The sequence below is a fragment of the Trichomycterus rosablanca genome, chromosome 10 (assembly GCF_030014385.1).
Source record: "Trichomycterus rosablanca isolate fTriRos1 chromosome 10, fTriRos1.hap1, whole genome shotgun sequence".
In the NCBI taxonomy this organism is placed as follows: Eukaryota; Metazoa; Chordata; class Actinopteri; order Siluriformes; family Trichomycteridae; genus Trichomycterus; species Trichomycterus rosablanca.
Window position 1 is genome coordinate 33,507,168 of NC_085997.1, and position 22,871 is coordinate 33,530,038.

Consider the following 22,871-nt stretch of genomic DNA (forward strand, 5'->3'; position numbering starts at 1 on the left):
ACAGATTCATCAATAATAATGTTATGCAAAGGGACTGCAGCTGGATAAATTAATGGATGAATGGATGAAGACAGAGGTATATTAATAAACCTACATGGCGTGGAAGTGAACAAACTGAGGCCATGAGTAAACACACCAGCTTAGACTGGGTACAACCACCCGACTGGCACTGCAGAGAAAAACAAACACACACATCATCAGTATCAACATTATATACACACACATACACAGAGAATATATTTATTAATATAATTTATTTCAAGATTTTAAATTAAACGTGCCTCAGTGTTGATGCTGCACTCGTCTCATTATTTTAAAATAAAGAGCTCAAAAGTGCAGATTATAAAATGTTCTATTCTAATATTACACAGTTACAAGTGCAGATATCAGATTTATAAATTCATCAGATTATTTATTATTTATTTATAGAAAAGATGTGGTTCACACTGTGAGCTGGTTTCTTATGGCAAATCTGGCAACCCTGCTTAAGTCATGCTGGCTAATGAATTTTCAGTTAACACTGTGAAAAAAATAAAGAATGATCTGCTTCACACCAGTGAGCTGAAGATGAACAGAATCTCTAGAAAAAATGATGACTACTCTTCACCCTGTGTGCTGTCATGAGAAAACAACTCATCTACAGATGTGAAGAGAATGAGAGTAAAGTGGGAGTGGGAGTGGGAGTGGGAGTGTCTCACCTTCAGCAGATTAATTTTGGATGAGTAAGTGTTATCTGGTAGGAAAGACGTGTCGCTGTTCAGGAAAAGGGACACAACCCGGGCGGCCATTTGAGCAGCATGTCTAGCAGAAGCAGAAGATTATTTAGTTCATGAAGTTTATGTTATAAGATAGTAAAAATATGAACATGTGTGATTGGACAGCATAGTGTGTGTGCAGTGTGTTTAATGTATGTTTGTGTGCACTGTGTGTCTAATGTGTAAAGTGTAAGTACTGTGTGTCTAATGTGAGTGTATAATGTGTGCTTTTGTGTACAGTATGTGTAAAATGTGTGTTTTTGTATGTTTATGTAGTGTACATGTATGATGTGTGTGTAGTGTTAGTACTGTGTGCATAGTGTGTGTGTAGTGTGTGTGTTCAATGTGTGTATATAATGTGTATGTATAATGTGTGTGTTTAATGTGTAGGTTGTGTGTGTATAATGTATTGTGTGTAGTATGTGGAGCGTGCATGTGTAATGTGTGCGCACTGCGCAGTATGTGTGTTTGTGTAAAATGTGTATGTGGTGTGTGTACAGTGTGTAAATGTAATGTCTGTGTTTAATGTTTGTAGGTGGTGTGTGTATAATGTGTTGTGCGTGTGTTCGATGTGTGTATGTGTATGCATAATGTGTAGTGTGTATATAATGTGTGTTGTGTGTGTATCACTCACGGGGGTTGCAGTGCTGAGCAGGTTGTGTGTGTATACTGTGTGTTCAATGTGTATATACTGTATAATATGTGTATGTATAATGTGTTTATATAATGTGTGTAATGTGTGTGTGTGTGTGTGAGAGAGAGAGGGAGAGACTCACGGGGGTTGCAGTGCTGAGCAGGTTGTGCTGATGATAGGAACCAGTTCAGTCAGTATCAGATCATCAGTAATCGAACTGATCTGATTGGATTGAGTCTGATCTAAAATACACATCAATAGCAAAGTCACACAAAAGTTTCTACTGTGATGTTTTTAATCCTGGGTAAGAAATGCTGGTGTAGTTGGACGTGGCTATTACAGGTTTTGTGTAGATTAGCCAACACACTACATTTAATACCTTCTGTGGATTTTTTTCTGGTTGATGCTGCAACAGTAAATTAGCAGCTTATCATGAATCCAGAATAGAGATCAGATTAAATAACAATGCTTTTCTAATGAGTAATCTGATGTGTCGACCTGGAAACATGTGAAACGAAATAACGTCCATATATTCTAATCAGATCTATAAAAATACTCACCGTTACTCTGCAGAGCTGCCTGTAAGGCCAGACCCAGCAGACGAGGAACCACGACATTGTGAAAATAGAGTCCGATCTCCTGGGTGTGTCGGGCGTGACCGGCTATCTTGTACAGACTGCAGCATGTCGAGGTCACTTCCTCCATCGAGAACGTGCAGCCACCTGAACCAAGGTTATAATAGTTTTGGATTTTTCATTATAGTTTAGTTTTATTTCGTTTTGACTTTTTTTTCTCTAATTCAGTTAGTTTTAATTAGTTTTTAGAGTGGGTTTGCTAGTTTTTATTAGTTTTTATTATTTGTTTAATGCTTAGTTTTAGTTTAGTTTTTATTAGTTTTAGTATTAGTTTTAGTTTTTTCATACTTTGGGTTATTTTTCAGGTGCAGGATTCAAAAAGGTCAGAGTAAGTATTGTGTAATAAAAACTCAACAAAAGATACCATTTAAAAAATGTATTCAATTACTGTTGAACAATCAACTGTCCACAAAAACTGTAACAGTCCACAAGATAGCAGCCTTAGGTGCAAAATGTGTCCAATACTGCTGCTGAAAAGGACACACATGAACATAATAATTAGGGCTGTCACGCGATAAATAATGTTGGGCCCCCTAAACAAATTGCAGATGCTGATAGCTGATCAGAATGAATTAAAAGTCACTCAGAAGTTACACTTCAGGTCCAAATTCCTGCCTCTGGTATTTTTACTGCACAGTTTCAGTTCTTTTAATTTTACTTAATGAAAATATTGTAATATGTGCAGCCAATGTGGGGAGGCAGTGAGGTGAGTGGTTGAGTTCATGTTGTGGAGGCCCCCCTGCCATGGGCCCCAGTGAACCTGCCGTAGTTTTTCCTGCACTTGTAATTTACACAAGAACAATTTTTTCTTAAAAAAGGGGGCTATTCTAAGAAAAGGAATGTTGTTTTCTAACGTCTCACTGGTCATGTAATGTGAATTACAGATATATTGTCTGGCCTTTTAAGAATGTTAAGTGCACTATAGGGCGCAGGGAGCAAGTGTGTAGGGAAGGTCTCAGAATTGACCGTGTCCACTTCAGCATTGTAGCAGACGCTTTTATCCAAAGCGACTTACACAATGAGCTGAACACGATGAGCAATTGAGAGCCTTGCTCAGGGACCCAACAGTGGCAACTTGGTGGTGGCGGGGCTTGAACCAGCAACCTTCTGTTTACTAGACCAGTACCTTAACCACTGAGCTATCACTGGCCATTATATTGTTCTTAATCAGCGTTCTGCTTCATGCACTTTTAAGAAATGCAATTAACCACAGAGACACACATTTACGTGGCACAAAGAGCCCAATAAAAATAGTTTGATTAAAATGTTTCATCTTGAGATTTTTTTTTTATCGCGATTAAAAATGTAACGCGTTAATCGCGATTACGACAGCCCTAATAATAATATAAACTAATTCATGAGACACACATCAGGGAGCTCAATCTGAGAAAAACATGAACTTAACTTTTGCTGTTGTCATTTTGCAGCATGGTCAGCAGAAACAGAATGTAAACATGACGTGCCGTCAGGGACCAATCTCAATCCGCTCCCTACTCACTCCCTCTCTCCACTCCGCCTCCGTTTGCGCGTTCACGTGGAGTGTCCCTCTGTAGTGGAGTGTTAGTGAGGAGGGAGCGAATTGGGAAAGGCCGGTAGCTAACGTAAAACTGCTCGAGTGGAAATAATCGATTTCATATCAGTTCACAAAGCTCATAAATAGACAAACACGAAAACGAAGGCTATTCTATCTATAATTTTAGTACGTTTTAGTTAGTTTTGTAAACGCAAAATACAGTTTCAGTTAGTTATCGTTTTTTCTTTTAATTACCGTTTTTATTTATTTCAGTTAACGAAAATGTTTTTTCAATTTCAGTTTTCGTTATTTCGTTCGTTTTCGTTAACGATAATAACCCTGACCTGAACACACATTCAGAATGAACGTTCAGCACTGAAATGCTAACCAGCTGGGTAACACCACTGTTTTGGATATAGTGAGATCGATGTTAGAAACGTGTTAATGGTGGAGGAACGCACCAGTAGAAAGGAAGCATAACGCAATGGGTAAAAATTAGACGGTAAAAAGGGGAGAAAATGCAAAAATAAATAAATAAATAAATATTTATTGTGATAGTAATCATTATAATAAAAACAATAATATAAAAAAATAATAATAGAATAATAAAAAAAGAATAAAAATAGTAGTAGAAGTAGCAATGGTAATAGTTATCGTTATTACAGTAATAAAATAATTACAACAATAGTAATAATAATAAATAATAATAATAATAATGATTATTATTATGATAGTGACAATTATAATAAAAATAAAATTAAATAGTAGCATGATAATATTGTTTCTGTTATTGTTATTATAGTAAAAAAAAAACATTGTAATAATAATAAATAATAATTATTATTATGATAGTAATACTATTTTTACTATCTTTTTTTTTTTTTTTTTTTTTTTTCTTTGGCTCTCGTGGAGACAGGACGCACTTTTCCCTCCTCCCTTATCTACCCTGCTTGGCTTCTCCTGTATCGTCTCGTCTCGTCACTCTGCTTTACAGAGATTTTCTCAGCACTGCTCTTCAAAGAACAAATTATGGAATTGGTTAAATGGTCTCTGAATGCTATTGACACCATCTTCTCATCGAGAAGTTCGGTTTCGGGGGAACCCACATGCCTCGACGGAACGCAGATGGCAGGACACGCGATGGACTCGTGGGGGAAGTGGGGAGTCGTGTGCACCTGGCACCTCTTTCGCTGGAGGACATCGAGGATGTTTATCTATTTGGAACTTTGATCGTGGGGTTCGCGCTGATTGGATTAGGCGGTACCCTGCTGTATCGGGAAATTAAAAGAGTTGGGTCAGTTGTCAAAGGTCCCCAGAAACTGCCCAACCTGATTGAGATGGTGGGTAGAGCCGTGGGAACTCAAACTATGAATTTGAATCAAGAGTATGGAATCCATCTTGCATAATATAGCGGCTCTGCGAAAGGAGTTGAACCAGAGATGCATTAATTCTGACAGTCTGTGTTAAATTTTTGCCTCAGACAAAACAAAAGTCACTTCTGCTTCTGGCTCCCCTGTTATCAGCAACGGCCTTGTTGATAAGTAAATACCTCCGGAAGACCTGCTGCTACGTTCCTACCCCCCTCACTGTCTGTTTTTCATTCTGGCCAGTAAGAGCTGAGAGATAACAGCCATTTTATCGCGAACTGTACAGACTTTTCCTTCTTGCTGCTGAATGGGAACTGACAGAAACTCTTTCCTTACCCAAACCAACGTCTCCACTCTTTTAGCTTGATCCCACCAATACGGCAAGACGGGTCTGCAGTGTGCGCCTGCATATGGCTGCAAATCGCTGAGACTACTTGTTGTAGTTGGTTACTCTCCCTCCCTTACCACTAACCCGTGGCTCGTTGTGTGACTATGTTATGTTCTTATGTTTACATGTGCTTGTGTGCTGTTAGGGGCTTTTTTTTTTTTCATGCTATCACAGTGTGCTCCTCAAGGAGCACAATCTGGTTGCTAGTTTTTTTATCTCCTACTCTCCCAATGTGTTACCATTTCTTGTTTAACGATGTAAATTTCCCCATTGTGGGACTAATAAAGGATTATCTTATCTTATCTTATCTTAATAATTACAGTATAATGAAACTAATAATAATAAAAATGAAATAAATAAAATAAAATAAAAATAAAAATAGTAGTTGACGATAATTATTGTTGTTGTTATTGTTATAATAGTAATAAAATAATCACACTGATAGTAATAATAATAAATAATATATTATTACTATTATAATAATTATTATAATGATAATAATAATAATTATGAAAATAATAATAATAATAATAATAATAGATGATAGTACCAATGATAGTACTACTTATTGTTGTTGTTATTGCTATAATAATAATAATAATAATAATAAAATAATTAAAATAATAATAAATTATTATTCTAGTAATCATTATAATAAATATAATAATAAAATAATAAAAATAGTAGTAGAATTACCAATAAGACTAATTATTGTTGTTGTTATTGCTATTATAGTAATAAAATAATTACAATTATAATAATAATAATAATATATATTATTACCTTTATACTAGTAATTATAATGAAAATAATAATAGTACTAATAATAAAAATAGTAGTAGAAGTACCAATGATAAGACTAATTGTTGTTGTTGTTATTGCTATTATAGTAATAAAATAATTACAAAAATCAAAATAATAAAAATAATAATTGCTACTATAGTAATAATTATAATGAAAATAATAATAATAGTAATAAAATAATAATAGAAATAGAAGTAGCAATGATGATAATTATTGTTGTTATTGTTACCATAGTAATACAATAATTACAACAATAATAATAAATAATAATTATTATTATGCTAGTAATAATAACAATAATAATAACAACAACAACAATAATAATCTTTTGCATTGTTACAGACTTGGTTTCTATCAGTACTTGTGGGGTTGAAATCATTTGTTAGAAATGAACTCATGGTATCAGTGCACTCTTCTGTGGATCCTGTACAGATTCTGTAAATGTTCATGACCATACAGCACATTACTAACAGTAATTTAAAAAAGCCAGCTAACAGCTAGCATGACAAAGTGATGAAGCAGAACACCTTGACACTTTCTGTATGTTTTGTTCCTGCTAACCTGTGTGAGCTGAAGTTAGGACCTGCAGCAGGATGGGGGCGCTCTGCTCTACCAAGCTGATCTGAGAAGAGATGGAGGCCAGCGCAGTCATGCAGCGTCTCCTTACTCCTCCTCTACTCCCAGTCTGAAGCGTGGTGGAGTCTTCATTATCCATCGATGCTGTAAAGAGACATCGGTATTATCCAATAAAACGTATCCTTAATTAACTAGAGAAATCCATGAACCAATTAGAGCTCTGCTCTGATATACCTGTAAAAATCTCTTCCTTCAGTTTGGGAATCATACGTGAGGTGAAGGGGGGCGGGTGGACGCGAGCCAGAGACCCTGCACACTCCATTACTGCTGAACTGAGAACAGAGACGCTGCAGCTGATATTAAATGTCAACAATAATAATAATGATTCTACATTACAACGTGTGAACCAGTATTAAACCAGTTTTATTTTATCATTAAATCCAGTTCAAATATTCACATTTACACACGTCTTTAAACTTTCTACTTCATAACCTTGACAGGTTAAAAGATAAGATAAGATTAAAAAAAAAAATCTAAATTTAACCACAAAGCTGAAAAAAATGAATCAATTCTTCCTGCAGAGTCTCCAGGATGCAGTTTCAACCGACTACTTAGTAAATGAATCACGAGTGAGATTATTTACGCTGTTTAATAAAGATTCATGTTTATAAGTAACACAGTAAAAGACGAGTTTGTAAATGTGAACTGGATTTTCATACTGGGAATAGATTTTATACTGGTTTCCACCATCACCAGATTCTTCACAATGGTGAAGAAGATACCTGACTTGAGCATCATCATCCTCCAGAACCAGCCTCGTCAAGTGATCCACTGCTAAATCCACGTCGGACTCCGCTAGCACCCCTGGTAAGAAAACATCAGACAGATCTGATCACTTCCCAGTCTGATTATCTAAACTGGAGTGTTTTTCTGTAATGAATGTGCATTTATTTCAAGGCTGTGGTGAGTCTGGCTGCTACGTGTCTGTACAGCAATGTGTTTTTACACTCCTGCAGTGTTACAGAAGATTATTACTGATACACTTCTGTATATTTATATGAGTGATATCATTTGTAAATTAGCAGCAACAAATGTCTGAAGGTTTAAATAAATATGTTTGTACTTTATTAAATAATTCATAATGAGTAATATGAACTAAAAAACCTCACGTTCTATAATAAAAATGATTTAAAATGACAGAACATTGGTAGAATCACTTCAGAAACGTGTGTGTGTGTGTGTGTGTGTGTGTGTGTGTGTGTGTGTGCTCTCACCATGTTGGTGTCCCAGGGCAGTAAGAACTTTAGTGGCGGTGATCTGGAGCGCTGAATTCGATTCAGTCAGAGCAGAAAATACCACCGAGCACAAAGAGTCTCTGAACTGTACCAGCACGCTGTCTTCTACAACAGAGAGAGAGAGAAACCATCAGTACATGCATCATTACATACATCATACAGCACTTCAACACTAACCAACACCAACACACTGTCTACATCAACACTGCACAACACCAACACACTGTCTACATCAACACTGCACAACACCAACACACTGTCTACATCAACACTGCACAACACCAACACACTGTCTACATCAACACTGCACAACACCGCACAACACCAACACACAGTCTACATCAACACTGCACAACACCAACACACTGTCTACATCAACACTGCACAACACCAACACACTGTCTACATCAACACTGCACAACACCAACACACTGTCTACATCAACACTGCACAACACCAACACACTGTCTACATCAACACTGCACAACACTGCACAACACCAACACACAGTCTACATCAACACTGCACAACACCAACACACTGTCTACATCAACACTGCACAACACCAACACACTGTCTACATCAACACTGCACAACACCAACACACTGTCTACATCAACACTGCACAACACCAACACACTGTCTACATCAACACTGCACAACACCAACACACTGTCTACATCAACACTGCACAACACCAACACACTGTCTACATCAACACTGCACAACACCAACACACTGTCTACATCAACACTGCACAACACCAACACACTGTCTACATCAACACTGCACAACACCGCACAACACCAACACACAGTCTACATCAACACTGCACAACACCAACACACTGTCTACATCAACACTGCACAACACCAACACACTGTCTACATCAACACTGCACAACACCAACACACTGTCTACATCAACACTGCACAACACTGCACAACACCAACACACAGTCTACATCAACACTGCACAACACCAACACACTGTCTACATCAACACTGCACAACACCAACACACTGTCTACATCAACACTGCACAACACCAACACACTGTCTACATCAACACTGCACAACACTGCACAACACCAACACACTGTCTACATCAACACTGCACAACACCAACACACTGTCTACATCAACACTGCACAACACCAACACACTGTCTACATCAACACTGCACAACACCGCACAACACCAACACACAGTCTACATCAACACTGCACAACACCAACACACTGTCTACATCAACACTGCACAACACCAACACACTGTCTACATCAACACTGCACAACACCAACACACTGTCTACATCAACACTGCACAACACTGCACAACACCAACACACTGTCTACATCAACACTGCACAACACTGCACAACACCAACACACTGTCTACATCAACACTGCACAACACCAACACACTGTCTACATCAACACTGCACAACACCAACACACTGTCTACATCAACACTGCACAACACCAACACACAGTCTACATCAACACTGCACAACACCAACACACTGTCTACATCAACACTGCACAACACCAACACACTGTCTACATCAACACTGCACAACACCAACACACTGTCTACATCAACACTGCACAACACCAACACACAGTCTACATCAACACTGCACAACACCAACACACTGTCTACATCAACACTGCACAACACCAACACACTGTCTACATCAACACTGCACAACACCAACACACTGTCTACATCAACACTGCACAACACTGCACAACACCAACACACTGTCTACATCAACACTGCACAACACCAACACAGTCTACATCAACACTGCACAACACCAACACACTGTCTACATCAACACTGCACAACACCAACACACTGTCTACATCAACACTGCACAACACCGCACAACACCAACACACAGTCTACATCAACACTGCACAACACCAACACACTGTCTACATCAACACTGCACAACACCAACACACTGTCTACATCAACACTGCACAACACCAACACACTGTCTACATCAACACTGCACAACACTGCACAACACCAACACACTGTCTACATCAACACTGCACAACACTGCACAACACCAACACACTGTCTACATCAACACTGCACAACACCAACACACAGTCTACATCAACACTGCACAACACCAACACACTGTCTACATCAACACTGCACAACACTGCACAACACCAACACACAGTCTACATCAACACTGCACAACACCAACACACTGTCTACATCAACACTGCACAACACCAACACACTGTCTACATCAACACTGCACAACACCAACACACTGTCTACATCAACACTGCACAACACTGCACAACACCAACACACAGTCTACATCAACACCGCACAACACCAACACACAGTCTACATCAACACTGCACAACACCAACACACTGTCTACATCAACACTGCACAACACTGCACAACACCAACACACTGTCTACATCAACACTGCACAACACCAACACACTGTCTACATCAACACTGCACAACACCAACACTCTGTCTACATCAACACTGCACAACACCGCACAACACCAACACACAGTCTACATCAACACTGCACAACACCAACACACTGTCTACATCAACACTGCACAACACCAACACACTGTCTACATCAACACTGCACAACACCAACACACTGTCTACATCAACACTGCACAACACTGCACAACACCAACACACTGTCTACATCAACACTGCACAACACCAACACACAGTCTACATCAACACTGCACAACACCAACACACTGTCTACATCAACACTGCACAACACTGCACAACACCAACACAGTCTACATCAACACTGCACAACACCAACACACTGTCTACATCAACACTGCACAACACCAACACACTGTCTACATCAACACTGCACAACACTGCACAACACCAACACACAGTCTACATCAACACCGCACAACACCAACACACAGTCTACATCAACACTGCACAACACCAACACACTGTCTACATCAACACTGCACAACACCAACACACTGTCTACATCAACACTGCACAACACTGCACAACACCAACACACTGTCTACATCAACACTGCACAACACCAACACACTGTCTACATCAACACTGCACAACACCGCACAACACCAACACACAGTCTACATCAACACTGCACAACACCAACACACTGTCTACATCAACACTGCACAACACCAACACACTGTCTACATCAACACTGCACAACACCGCACAACACCAACACACAGTCTACATCAACACTACACAACACCAACACACCGTCTACATCAACACTGCACAACACCAACACACTGTCTACATCAACACTGCACAACACCAACACACCGTCTGCATCAACACTGCACAACACCAACACACCGTCTGCATAAACACTGCACAACACCAACACACCGTCTACATCAACACTGCACAACACCAACACACCGTCTGCATCAACACTGCACAACACCAACACACCGTCTACATCAACACTGCACAACACCAACACACCGTCTGCATCAACACTGCACAACACCAACACACCGTCTACATCAACACTGCACAACACCAACACACCGTCTACATCAACACTGCACAACACCAACACACCGTCTGCATAAACACTGCACAACACCAACACACTGTCTACATCAACACTGCACAACACCAAAACACTGCACAACACCAACACACCGTCTGCATCAACACTGCACAACACCAACACACTGTCTGCATCAACACTGCACAACACCAACACACTGCACAACACCAACACACTGTCTACATCAACACTGCACAACACCAACACAGCACAACACCAACACACTGCACAACACCAACACACTGTCTACATCAACACTGCACAACACCAACACAGCACAACACCAACACACTGTCTACAACAACACTGCACAACACCAACACACTGTCTACATCAACACTGCACAACACCAACACACTGTCTACATCAACACTGCACAACACCAACACTGCACAACACCAACACACTGTCTACATCAACACTGCACAACACCAACACACTGTCTACATCAACACTACACAACACCAACACACCGTCTACATCAACACTGCACAACACCAACACACTGTCTACATCAACACTGCACAACACCAACACACTGTCTACATCAACACTGCACAACACCAACACACTGTCTACATCAACACTGCACAAAACCAACACACCGTCTACAACAACACTGCACAACACCAACACACTGTCTACATCAACACTGCACAACACCAACACACTGTCTACATCAACACTGCACAACACCAACACACCGTCTACATCAACACTGCACAACACCAACACACTGTCTACAACAACACCACAACACTGTCTACAACAACACTGCATAACACCAACACTATGTCTATACAAAGAGTGTCTAAACAGTACCAGCACTGTCTTCTACACATACATCATCATACAGCAATTCAACACTGCACAACACCAACACTGCGTAACATTAACACTGCATAACACCAACACTGCGTAACATTAACACTGCATCTACACCAACACTGTATCTACACAAAGAGTGTCTGAACCAGCACACTGTCTTCTACAACAGAAATCATCAGTACAAACAACATTACATACAGGGGTTGGACAAAATAACTGAAACACCTGTCATTTTAGTGTGGGAGGCTTCATGGCTAAATTGGACCAGTCTGGTGGCCAATCTTCATTAATTGCACATTGCACCAGTAAGAGCAGAGTGTGAAGGTTCAATTAGCAGGGTAAGAGCACAGTTTTGCTCAAAATATTGCAATGCACACAACATTATGGGTGACATACCAGAGTTCAAAAGAGGACAAATTGTTGGTGCACGTCTTGCTGGCGCATCTGTGACCAAGACAGCAAGTCTTTGTGATGTATCAAGAGCCACGGTATCCAGGGTAATGTCAGCATACCACCAAGAAGGACAAACCACATCCAACAGGATTAACTGTGGACGCAAGAGGAAGCTGTCTGAAAGGGATGTTCGGGTGCTAACCCGGATTGTATCCAAAAAACATGAAACCACAGCTGCCCAAATCACGGCAGAACTAAATGTGCACCTCAACTCCTGTGCACCTAAATGTTTCCACCAGAACTGTCCGTCGGGAGCTCCACAGGGTCAATATACACGGCCGGGCTGCTATAGCCAAACCTTTGGTCACTCGTGCCTTTGCCAAACGTCGGTTTCAATGGTGCAAGGAGCGCAAATCTTGGGCTGTGGACAATGTGAAACATGTATTGTTCTCTGATGAGTCCACCTTTACTGTTTTCCCCACATCCGGGAGAGTTACGGTGTGGAGAAGCCCCAAAGAAGCGTACCACCCAGACTGTTGCATGCCCAGAGTGAAGCATGGGGGTGGATCAGTGATGGTTTGGGCTGCCATATCATGGCATTCCCTTGGCCCAATACTTGTGCTAGATGGGCGCGTCACTGCCAAGGACTACCGAACCATTCTGGAGGACCATGTGCATCCAATGGTTCAAACATTGTATCCTGAAGGCGGTGCTGTGTATCAGGATGACAATGCACCAATACACACAGCAAGACTGGTGAAAGATTGGTTTGATGAACATGAAAGTGAAGTTGAACATCTCCCATGGCCTGCACAGTCACCAGATCTAAATATTATTGAGCCACTTTGGGGTGTTTTGGAAGAAGAATGGCTTAAAATCCCTCTGACCACTGTGCAGGACTTGTATATGTCATTTCCAAGACGAATTGACGCTGTATTGGCCGCAAAAGGAGGCCCTACACCATACTAATAAATTATTGTGGTCTAAAACCAGGTGTTTCAGTTATTTTGTCCAACCCCTGTACATCATACAGCAACTCAACACTGCACAACATTAACACTGCAACACAGCACAACACCAACACTGTGCAACACCAACTCTGAGCAGCACCAACACTATCTACACAAAGTGTCCGAACAATATCAGCACAGTGTCTTCTACAACAGAGAGAGAGAAACCATCAGTACAAACAACATTACATACGTCATACAGACGTCAACACTGCACAACACCAACACACCGTCTACATCAACAGTGCACAACACCAACACACCGTCTACATCAACACTACACAACACACACCATCTCCATCAACACTGCACAACACCAACATACCGTCTACATCAACACTGCACAACACCAACACTGCACAACACCAACACTGCACAACACCAACACATCGTCTACATCAACACTGCACAACACCAACACACCGTCTACATCAACACTACACAACACACACCATCTCCATCAACACTGCACAACACCAACATACCGTCTACATCAACACTGCACAACACCAACACTGCACAACCCCAACACACCGTCTACATCAACACTGCACAACACCAACACACCGTCTACATCAACACTACACAACACACACCATCTCCATCAACACTGCACAACACCAACATACCGTCTGCATCAACACTGCACAACACCAACACTGCACAACACCAACATACCGTCTACATCAACACTGCACAACACCAACACTGCACAACACCAACATACCGTCTACATCAACACTGCACAACACCAACACTGCACAACACCAACACACCGTCTACATCAACACTGTACAACACCAACACACCGTCTACATCAATACTGCACAACACACACCATCTCCATCAACACTGCACAACACCAACATACCGTCTGCATCAACACTGCACAACACCAACACTGCACAACACCAACATACCGTCTACATCAACACTGCACAACACCAACACTGCACAACACCAACATACCGTCTACATCAACACTGCACAACACCAACACTGCACAACACCAACACACCGTCTACATCAACACTGCACAACACCAACACACCGTCTACATCAACACTGTACAACACCAACACACCGTCTACATCAATACTGCACAAGCACAACAGTGCGTCCACACTCACACTGTGCAAAACCAACACTGAATCAACATTAACTCTGCTCAACACCTATACTGCATCACTGACACTGTGCAATACCAACACTGTGTGCACAGTCAGACCAGCAGTGATTTAGGGACTTTTTTTAAAAATAAGTGAATGAACTGGCAGCTGAGGAGGAGCGCTGGTAGGAACATGAAGCATAGCATCAACGTGACTGTTGGGTTCGTACCTCCCTCTGCAGGCTGGCTGCTTCCTGTGGGCTGGATGAAACCAAACAACACCTCCAGCAGAGTGCGCCGCTGAGCACACTACACAGAGAGAGAGAGAGAGCGAGAGAGAGAGAGAGAGAGAGAGAGAGAGAGAGAGAGAGAGAGAGAGATCTCTATATATACTTGTTCTTTTTTATTATTTATGTATACTATATACCCCCCTGTACACACACACACCACACACTTAATGCTATTTTCTTTACCATTTTATCTTTATGTATAGACTTGTTCTTTTTTTATTATTTATACATATACTATGTACTATACTATATATACTATATACAGTGTATCACAAAAGTGAGTACACCCCTCACATTTCTGCAAATATTTTATTATATCTTTTCATGGGACAACACTATAGAAATAAAACTTGGATATAACTTAGAGTAGTCAGTGTACAACTTGTATAGCAGTGTAGATTTACTGTCTTCTGAAAATAACTCAACACACAGCCATTAATGTCTAAATAGCTGGCAACATAAGTGAGTACACCCCACAGTGAACATGTCCAAATTGTGCCCAAAGTGTCAATATTTTGTGTGACCACCATTATTATCCAGCACTGCCTTAACCCTCCTGGGCATGGAATTCACCAGAGCTGCACAGGTTGCTACTGGAATCCTCTTCCACTCCTCCATGATGACATCACGGAGCTGGTGGATGTTAGACACCTTGAACTCCTCCACCTTCCACTTGAGGATGCGCCACAGGTGCTCAATTGGGTTTAGTCCATCACCTTTACCTTCAGCTTCCTCAGCATGGCAGTTGTCATCTTGGAGGTTGTGTTTGGGGTCGTTATCCTGTTGGAAAACTGCCATGAGGCCCAGTTTTCGAAGGGAGGGGATCATGCTCTGTTTCAGAATGTCACAGTACATGTTGGAATTCATGTTTCCCTCAATGAACTGCAGCTCCCCAGTGCCAGCAACACTCATGCAGCCCAAGACCATGATGCTACCACCACCATGCTTGACTGTAGGCAAGATACAGTTGTCTTGGTACTTCTCACCAGGGCACCACCACACATGCTGGACACCATCTGAGCCAAACAAGTTTATCTTGGTCTCGTCAGACCACAGGGCATTCCAGTAATCCATGTTCTTGGACTGCTTGTTTTCAGCAAACTGTTTGCTGGCTTTCTTGTGCGTCAGCTTCCTTCTGGGATGACGACCATGCAGACCGAGTTGATGCAGTGTGCTGTGTATGGTCTGAGCACTGACAGGCTGACCTCCCACTTCTTCAACCTCTGCAGCAATGCTGGTAGCACTCATGTGTCTATTTTTTAAAGCCAACCTCTGGATATGACGCCGAACACGTGGACTCAACTTCTTTGGTCGACCCTGGCGAAGCCTGTTCCGAGTGGAACCTGTCCTGGAAAACCGCTGTATGACCTTGGCCACCATGCTGTAGCTCAGTTTCAGGGTGTTAGCAATCTTCTTATAGCCCAGGCCATCTTTGTGGAGAGCAACAATTCTATTTCTCACATCCTCAGAGAGTTCTTTGCCATGAGGTGCCATGTTAAATATCCAGTGGCCAGTATGAGAGAATTGTTCCCAAAACACCAAATTTAACAGCCCTGCTCCCCATTTACACCTGGGACCTTGACACATGACACCAGGGAGGGACAACGACACATTTGGGCACAATTTGGACATGTTCACTGTGGGGTGTACTCACTTATGTTGCCAGCTATTTAGACATTAATGGCTGTGTGTTGAGTTATTTTCAGAAGACAGTAAATCTACACTGCTATACAAGCTGTACACTGACTACTCTAAGTTATATCCAAGTTTCATGTCTATAGTGTTGTCCCATGAAAAGATATAATGAAATATTTGCAGAAATGTGAGGGGTGTACTCACTTTTGTGATACACTGTATATGTATGCTTTGACAATACAAATATGTGCATTTGTCATGTCAATAAAGCAAATTGAATTGAATTGAGAGAGAATGATGCATGCTGTCAGTGCTACATACAGACTAATACACAGATGTGTCCACTTGTGTTTGGGTGTGTACGTTTATGTGTATTTCATGGCAGATCTGGGATATATTAGTGGTTTCTGTAACTGTTTTTGCATCTATGACTGAATCAGTAAAATATTTACTTAACACACACTGCTCAGTGATAAATAAGAGATAATAAGATGATTAATGTGGTGAAACGAAGCCTGACAGGTTTTTCTTGTCAACAACAAACTGCAGACGAGAAGAGTTTCAACCAGAAGCTTCAACTATTGTCACACAAAAACAAAAAAACACACACACACATACAAAAACACACACATGCACACACATGCACACACATGCACACACATGCACACACATGCACACACATGCACACACATGCACACATACTCTCATATGCACATACAAACTCGCAGACACACACAAACACACTCGCATTCACACAAATACACTTACCAACACACACGCACACACACATGCACTCTTATGCACATACAATTACGCACAGTCACATTATCACACAGACTCTCTCTCACACAAACACACACAACCACACTCATACAAACACACACTGACACAAACACATACACACACACAAATATGTACACACACATGCACACGAACGCACTCACATTCTTACAAAATGCATGTGTCTCTCCCTATCTTACACACACACTCACAAACACAAGCACACTCACTCAAACACACTCACACAAACTCACAAACACAAGTACACACACTGACACAAGCACACGCACACACACATGCACATACAATTACGCACACACGCACATGATGTCACATTATCACACAAAGACTCACTCACTCATTCACACACACAAACACATGCACACGCGCACACAAACACTTGTAAACAAATGCACAAACACACAGACATGTACACACAGACACACTTACAAACACATGCACACACACCAGCACACTCAGACACACACGCACAAACTCACACAAAAATACAAACACACACACACACACACACGAACACTCACATTTTTACACAAATGCACACCCACACACTCAAACATATATCCACACACACATACCCACACAAACAGAAACACACATATGCACAAAGATACTCCCACACAGACACACACATACACACAAGCACACATTCACACACACACGTGCACACAAACACACACGTGCACCCACACATACAAACACAATACCACAGCTAAGATTTAACTTTATATCTCATAGTCAGACTGCTGCACCACCCATATAAACTGAATTTTAACAAAAACGCAAGGTGTGTGTGTGTTACCTGTGTTTTGGACGTGTACTGATCTAACAATGGGGGCAGCACCGCCGCTGTCACTATCAGACTGGCCCTGTAGGAGGCGCCACATGCAGCCTGCAGCAGTTTAGCACTGGGCCACAGCAGCTTCAGGTCAAGTTCATACAGGTGCTGCTGACAGTCTGAGAGCCACAGAGAGAATCAAACACTTTTATTAATAATAACTGATTTTCACATCTTATTACACTGACATTTTACTCTTAACGATTTCACTTTGTAACTACATCTTCTGTTGTTTTACCCTGAGATGGTTTTAACGGAAACCTGTCCACCCTCTCGAGGTTAAAGACTGCAAGTCGAGACTGCAGTGCCAACAATGCTGCTCCTACTAGATGGGATGGAAACCTGGCGTGTTTGCACCAAAAATGTCCCAAACTTATGTCATGGTCGGGTGAGAGTACGCTGGCGTCCCTTTGTTGACTGCCGCTTCTCCCCATGTCTGAACTGTGTTTGTTGTGTTGTCTTTGTCTATAGTGTTTACGTTTTAATTGTAAGTTTTTGTTTTGGGTTTGGCGTGTTTGTTGCTGCCACGAGGCTGTTCTACTCTGCTGAACCTGGCTGTACTCTGTTAGCACCGCTGCTATCGTGCTCTGCTGAACCTGGCTGTTAGCACCGCTGCTATCGCTGAACCTGGCTGTTAGCACCGCTGCTATCGTGCTCTGCTGAACCTGGCTGTTAGCACCGCGACTATTCTACTCTACTCGGCTGTATCTGGCTGTTAGCACCGCTGCTATCGTGCTCTGCTGATCCTGGCTGTTAGCACCGCGACTATTCTACTCTCCTGAACCGGGCTGTTAGCACCGCGGCTATTTTACTCTACTCGGCTGTATCTGGCTGTTAGCACCGCTGCTATCGTGCTCTGCTGATCCTGGCTGTTAGCACCGTGACTATTCTACTCTCCTGAACCGGGCTGTTAGCTCCATGGCTATCATGTTCTGCACAAATATTGTTGTTGTCATTTATCTGTTCTTTGTAATATTAATTGTTAAGCGACCTTGGGTTTTGTGAAAGGCGCTATTTAAGTGTAACTTATTATTATTATTAAACTTACAATGGACTTTATCACAGACTGGACTGAACAATGAAGAACTCCAATAATTTTTTGTTAGTTAGTTAGTTATTGTATGATTTGTGTAAATCCTATTTATTTAAATTATCCTCCAGGCCGCCCAAGAAAGATGGAGGTCCCTGCTGAGTCTGGTTCCTCTCAAGGTTTCTTCCTGTAATTCTAAGGGAGTTTTTGCTTGCCACTGTCGCCCTCGGCTTGCTCAATAGGGGTTTTTGGTCTGTTGGTCCTGGATTCGGTAAAGTTGCTTTGAGACAATGTTCATTGTAAAAAGCGCTATATAAATAAATTCGACTTGACTTGACCTACAGTGACTGGACCTCTTTACTGTACAGCAGGGTTTGAGAGGCGGTTCGCTGTTACCTGGGAGGACGAGCTGCAGGAATGTTTGAAGAACGTCGTCCGAATCAGACGCGAGGACCGAGCGAGACAGGCAGGAAGTGAGGGCGCTCAGAGCAGACAGACCTGCTGACTCGACCTTTTCGCTCGCTGTCTGAAACACCTACAGAGAAACAACCACAATACCACAGGGTTCAGATAAACACTGAGATAAATACCGCCCACGTATGCACCTACATGCCAACATTAACACTGTAGAATCAGAATCATAAAACACATACAGGAAGAGTCCAGTGATGAACGAATGAATGAATGAATTTCACAAGTGTGTGATCTTTAATGTTTACTACATTTCTGCAGTGCAGTAGGTGTGCTGGATTAAATTCTAACAGAACTAAATTAAAAAGGTAAATTAAATCATTTCATCACAAACACTGAATTAAAGTGAATTTGGGTGAAATGAACCTGGTCCTGATCCTAATCCAGTTTGTGAGGGGGGCATTCACATGTTCTCACTGGGTTCAAAACTAATGTATTTCTGGTCAAAGAAAAATTCTGCTAAAATCATGATGTTTATAATGTTTATAATTAAATAACGTGATTAAATAAAAAGACTCAATTCTACATACACTGAAATCAGAAAGTATTCACACCACTTGTACCATCAATTTACAATCAATGATACAGTAAAAATTAAATTTAAAAACAGCTCAGGTGGCACAGCGGTAAAACACGCTAGCGCACCAGAGCTGGGATTTGGAATACATCCGGCTGGGCTGGGCACCTACATGAACAACGATTGGCTGTTGTTCAGGGTGGAATGAGCTGGACCAGGGTTCCTCATAAATGGTGCAATTACGACCTCTGTTGGCTGATTAATGGCGCTTGAACAGAGTTGGGAAATAATGCTGATCAAGGTGTCTCTCCATGCACAAAGCTGGTCTGCATATGAACACGCCTCGTGCAGGTGAAAAGAGGAAGTTGGTACTGCACACGTGTCGGAGGGGGCGTGTGTCAGTTACGAAGCTTCTCAGTCAGCAGTGGAGGGTTGTATCAGTAGAGGTGAAGCGTAACGCAATCAGGGTAATTGGATACGACTAAATTAAGAGAGAAAATGGGGGGGGGAATCAGTGAAAAAAATGAAAAAACACGAAATTAAATTAAATTAATTACAAATTAAAAACTGAAACCTAATATTCACAAAAGAATTCAGACCCTTTATTTGCTACTAGAAACCCATTTGCAGCAATTACAGCCAAAAGCAGGCAGCACGGTGGCTCGGGGGATAGCACTGTTGCCTCACAGCAAGAAGGTCCTGGGTTTAATGCACAGGTGGAGTGGTCTGAGTCCTTTCTGTGTGGAGTTTGCATGTTCTTCCCATGTCTGTGTGGGTTTCCTCCTGAATTCACATTGCAACAGGTGAACTCCAGTCGAGTTCTAGACACGACTCAAGGATCAATAAAGCAAACAGGATGCACGATTTGTGGTGCCACAAAAAAGGGTCTAACTACTAAATATTTTTCATCAACTAATAACTGGAAAAAATAGTGAAACTATAAACACCAAACAGAAAGTGTTTTTATATTTCAATAAATAATAAACGCCTCAATGTTTAATCTGTAAGCAGCTTTACCTTGACCTAATATAGGTAATGGGAACAGCTGTAGCCTAGCGATTATGAAAGTGAACTAGTAAGCAAAAGGTCACTGGTTTAAACCTACTGTCTTGAGCCCTTGGCCCTTAAGTGCTTAGAATGTAAGTCACTTTGGATAAAAAGCATCTACTAAATGCCAAAAATGTAAATGTAAACATTATTAAAACGAGGGTGTGATCAGTACCTCTCTGCGTATGGACGACCAGAGACCCGGGAGGAACTCGGTCAGCTCTTTGTGTCCATACACAGGTCCACATGCCGCCTAAAGAGGAACCAAATATAAATTAATCCATCACGTTTCCCTAAAAACAGCCCCACCCCTGTCAGTCTGATAAAACCAGAAGGACATGAGGCATGCTGGAATTATATCAGATTAGATCGGATTATCTAGTGTTTGTGATACCAGAGTCTGCAGAGAATCCACTTTTGAGTTCTGCACGTCCGAGTCGAGCTTCTCAATCAGCAGCGGCAGCAGGAACTGTTCATCAAGATAAACACCAGTACACAGCAATAAACAGATGAACCCCAGACACTAATGTGCAGATTATAGTACATTTTAACTTCAATACCTGCACACGATCATGCAGTAACTACATGGACTGTTTAGTACACTACAAGCTTACACTACCCTCTCACCCTACTCACTCACCCCACACGTTTGCACTACATGCTCTTCCTATATGCTCGCACTACACGCTCACCCCCACACTCATCTTATACACATACCATGCATTCTCACCCTATTTGCCCACACTACACGCTCACTCGCACACCCACTTTATACGTTAATCCCACACCTTGCACTACATGCTCATCCTGCATTCTCACCCTATTTGCCCACACTGCACGCTCACTCGCACACCCACTTTATACGTTAATCCTGCACCTTGCACTACATGCTCATCCTGCATGCTCAACCTGCATGCTCAACCTGCATTCTCACCCTATTTACCCACACTATATGCTCACTCGCACTCACTTTATACGTTAATCCTGCACCTTGCACTACATGCTCATCCTGCATGCTCAACCTGCATGCTCACCCTATTTACCCACACTACATGCTCACTCGCACACTCACTTTATACGTTAATCCTGCACCTTGCACTACATGCTCAACCTGCATTCTCACCCTATTTGCCCACACTATATGCTCACTCACTTTATACGTTAATCCCACACCTTGCACTACATGCTCATCCTGCATGCTCATCCTGTATTCTCACCCTATTTACCCACACTACACGCTCACTTGCACACTCACTTTATACGTTAATCCCGCACCTTGCACTACATGCTCAACCTGCATTCTCACCCTATTTGCCCACACTATATGCTCTCACTTTAT

The 22,871-nt window shown here is 41.6% G+C and overlaps 1 protein-coding gene across 1 annotated transcript in view; it reads right to left on the minus strand.

Moving 5' to 3' along the window:
• mms19 (MMS19 homolog, cytosolic iron-sulfur assembly component) overlaps window positions 1-22,871 on the minus strand; it is a 48,594-nt gene that overhangs the window by 16,787 nt on the left and 8,936 nt on the right. The window contains exons 10-22 of the mRNA XM_063003198.1: window positions 21,927-22,001; window positions 21,708-21,785; window positions 19,894-20,032; window positions 18,432-18,586; window positions 15,137-15,215; window positions 7,947-8,072; window positions 7,455-7,536; window positions 6,907-7,004; window positions 6,658-6,816; window positions 1,950-2,111; window positions 1,532-1,631; window positions 699-801; window positions 95-169 (exon numbers count right to left, since the gene is read on the minus strand). Coding sequence (XP_062859268.1) covers window positions 95-169; window positions 699-801; window positions 1,532-1,631; window positions 1,950-2,111; window positions 6,658-6,816; window positions 6,907-7,004; window positions 7,455-7,536; window positions 7,947-8,072; window positions 15,137-15,215; window positions 18,432-18,586; window positions 19,894-20,032; window positions 21,708-21,785; window positions 21,927-22,001 — 1,431 coding nt within the window. The remainder of the gene's footprint in view (window positions 1-94; window positions 170-698; window positions 802-1,531; window positions 1,632-1,949; window positions 2,112-6,657; window positions 6,817-6,906; window positions 7,005-7,454; window positions 7,537-7,946; window positions 8,073-15,136; window positions 15,216-18,431; window positions 18,587-19,893; window positions 20,033-21,707; window positions 21,786-21,926; window positions 22,002-22,871) is intronic.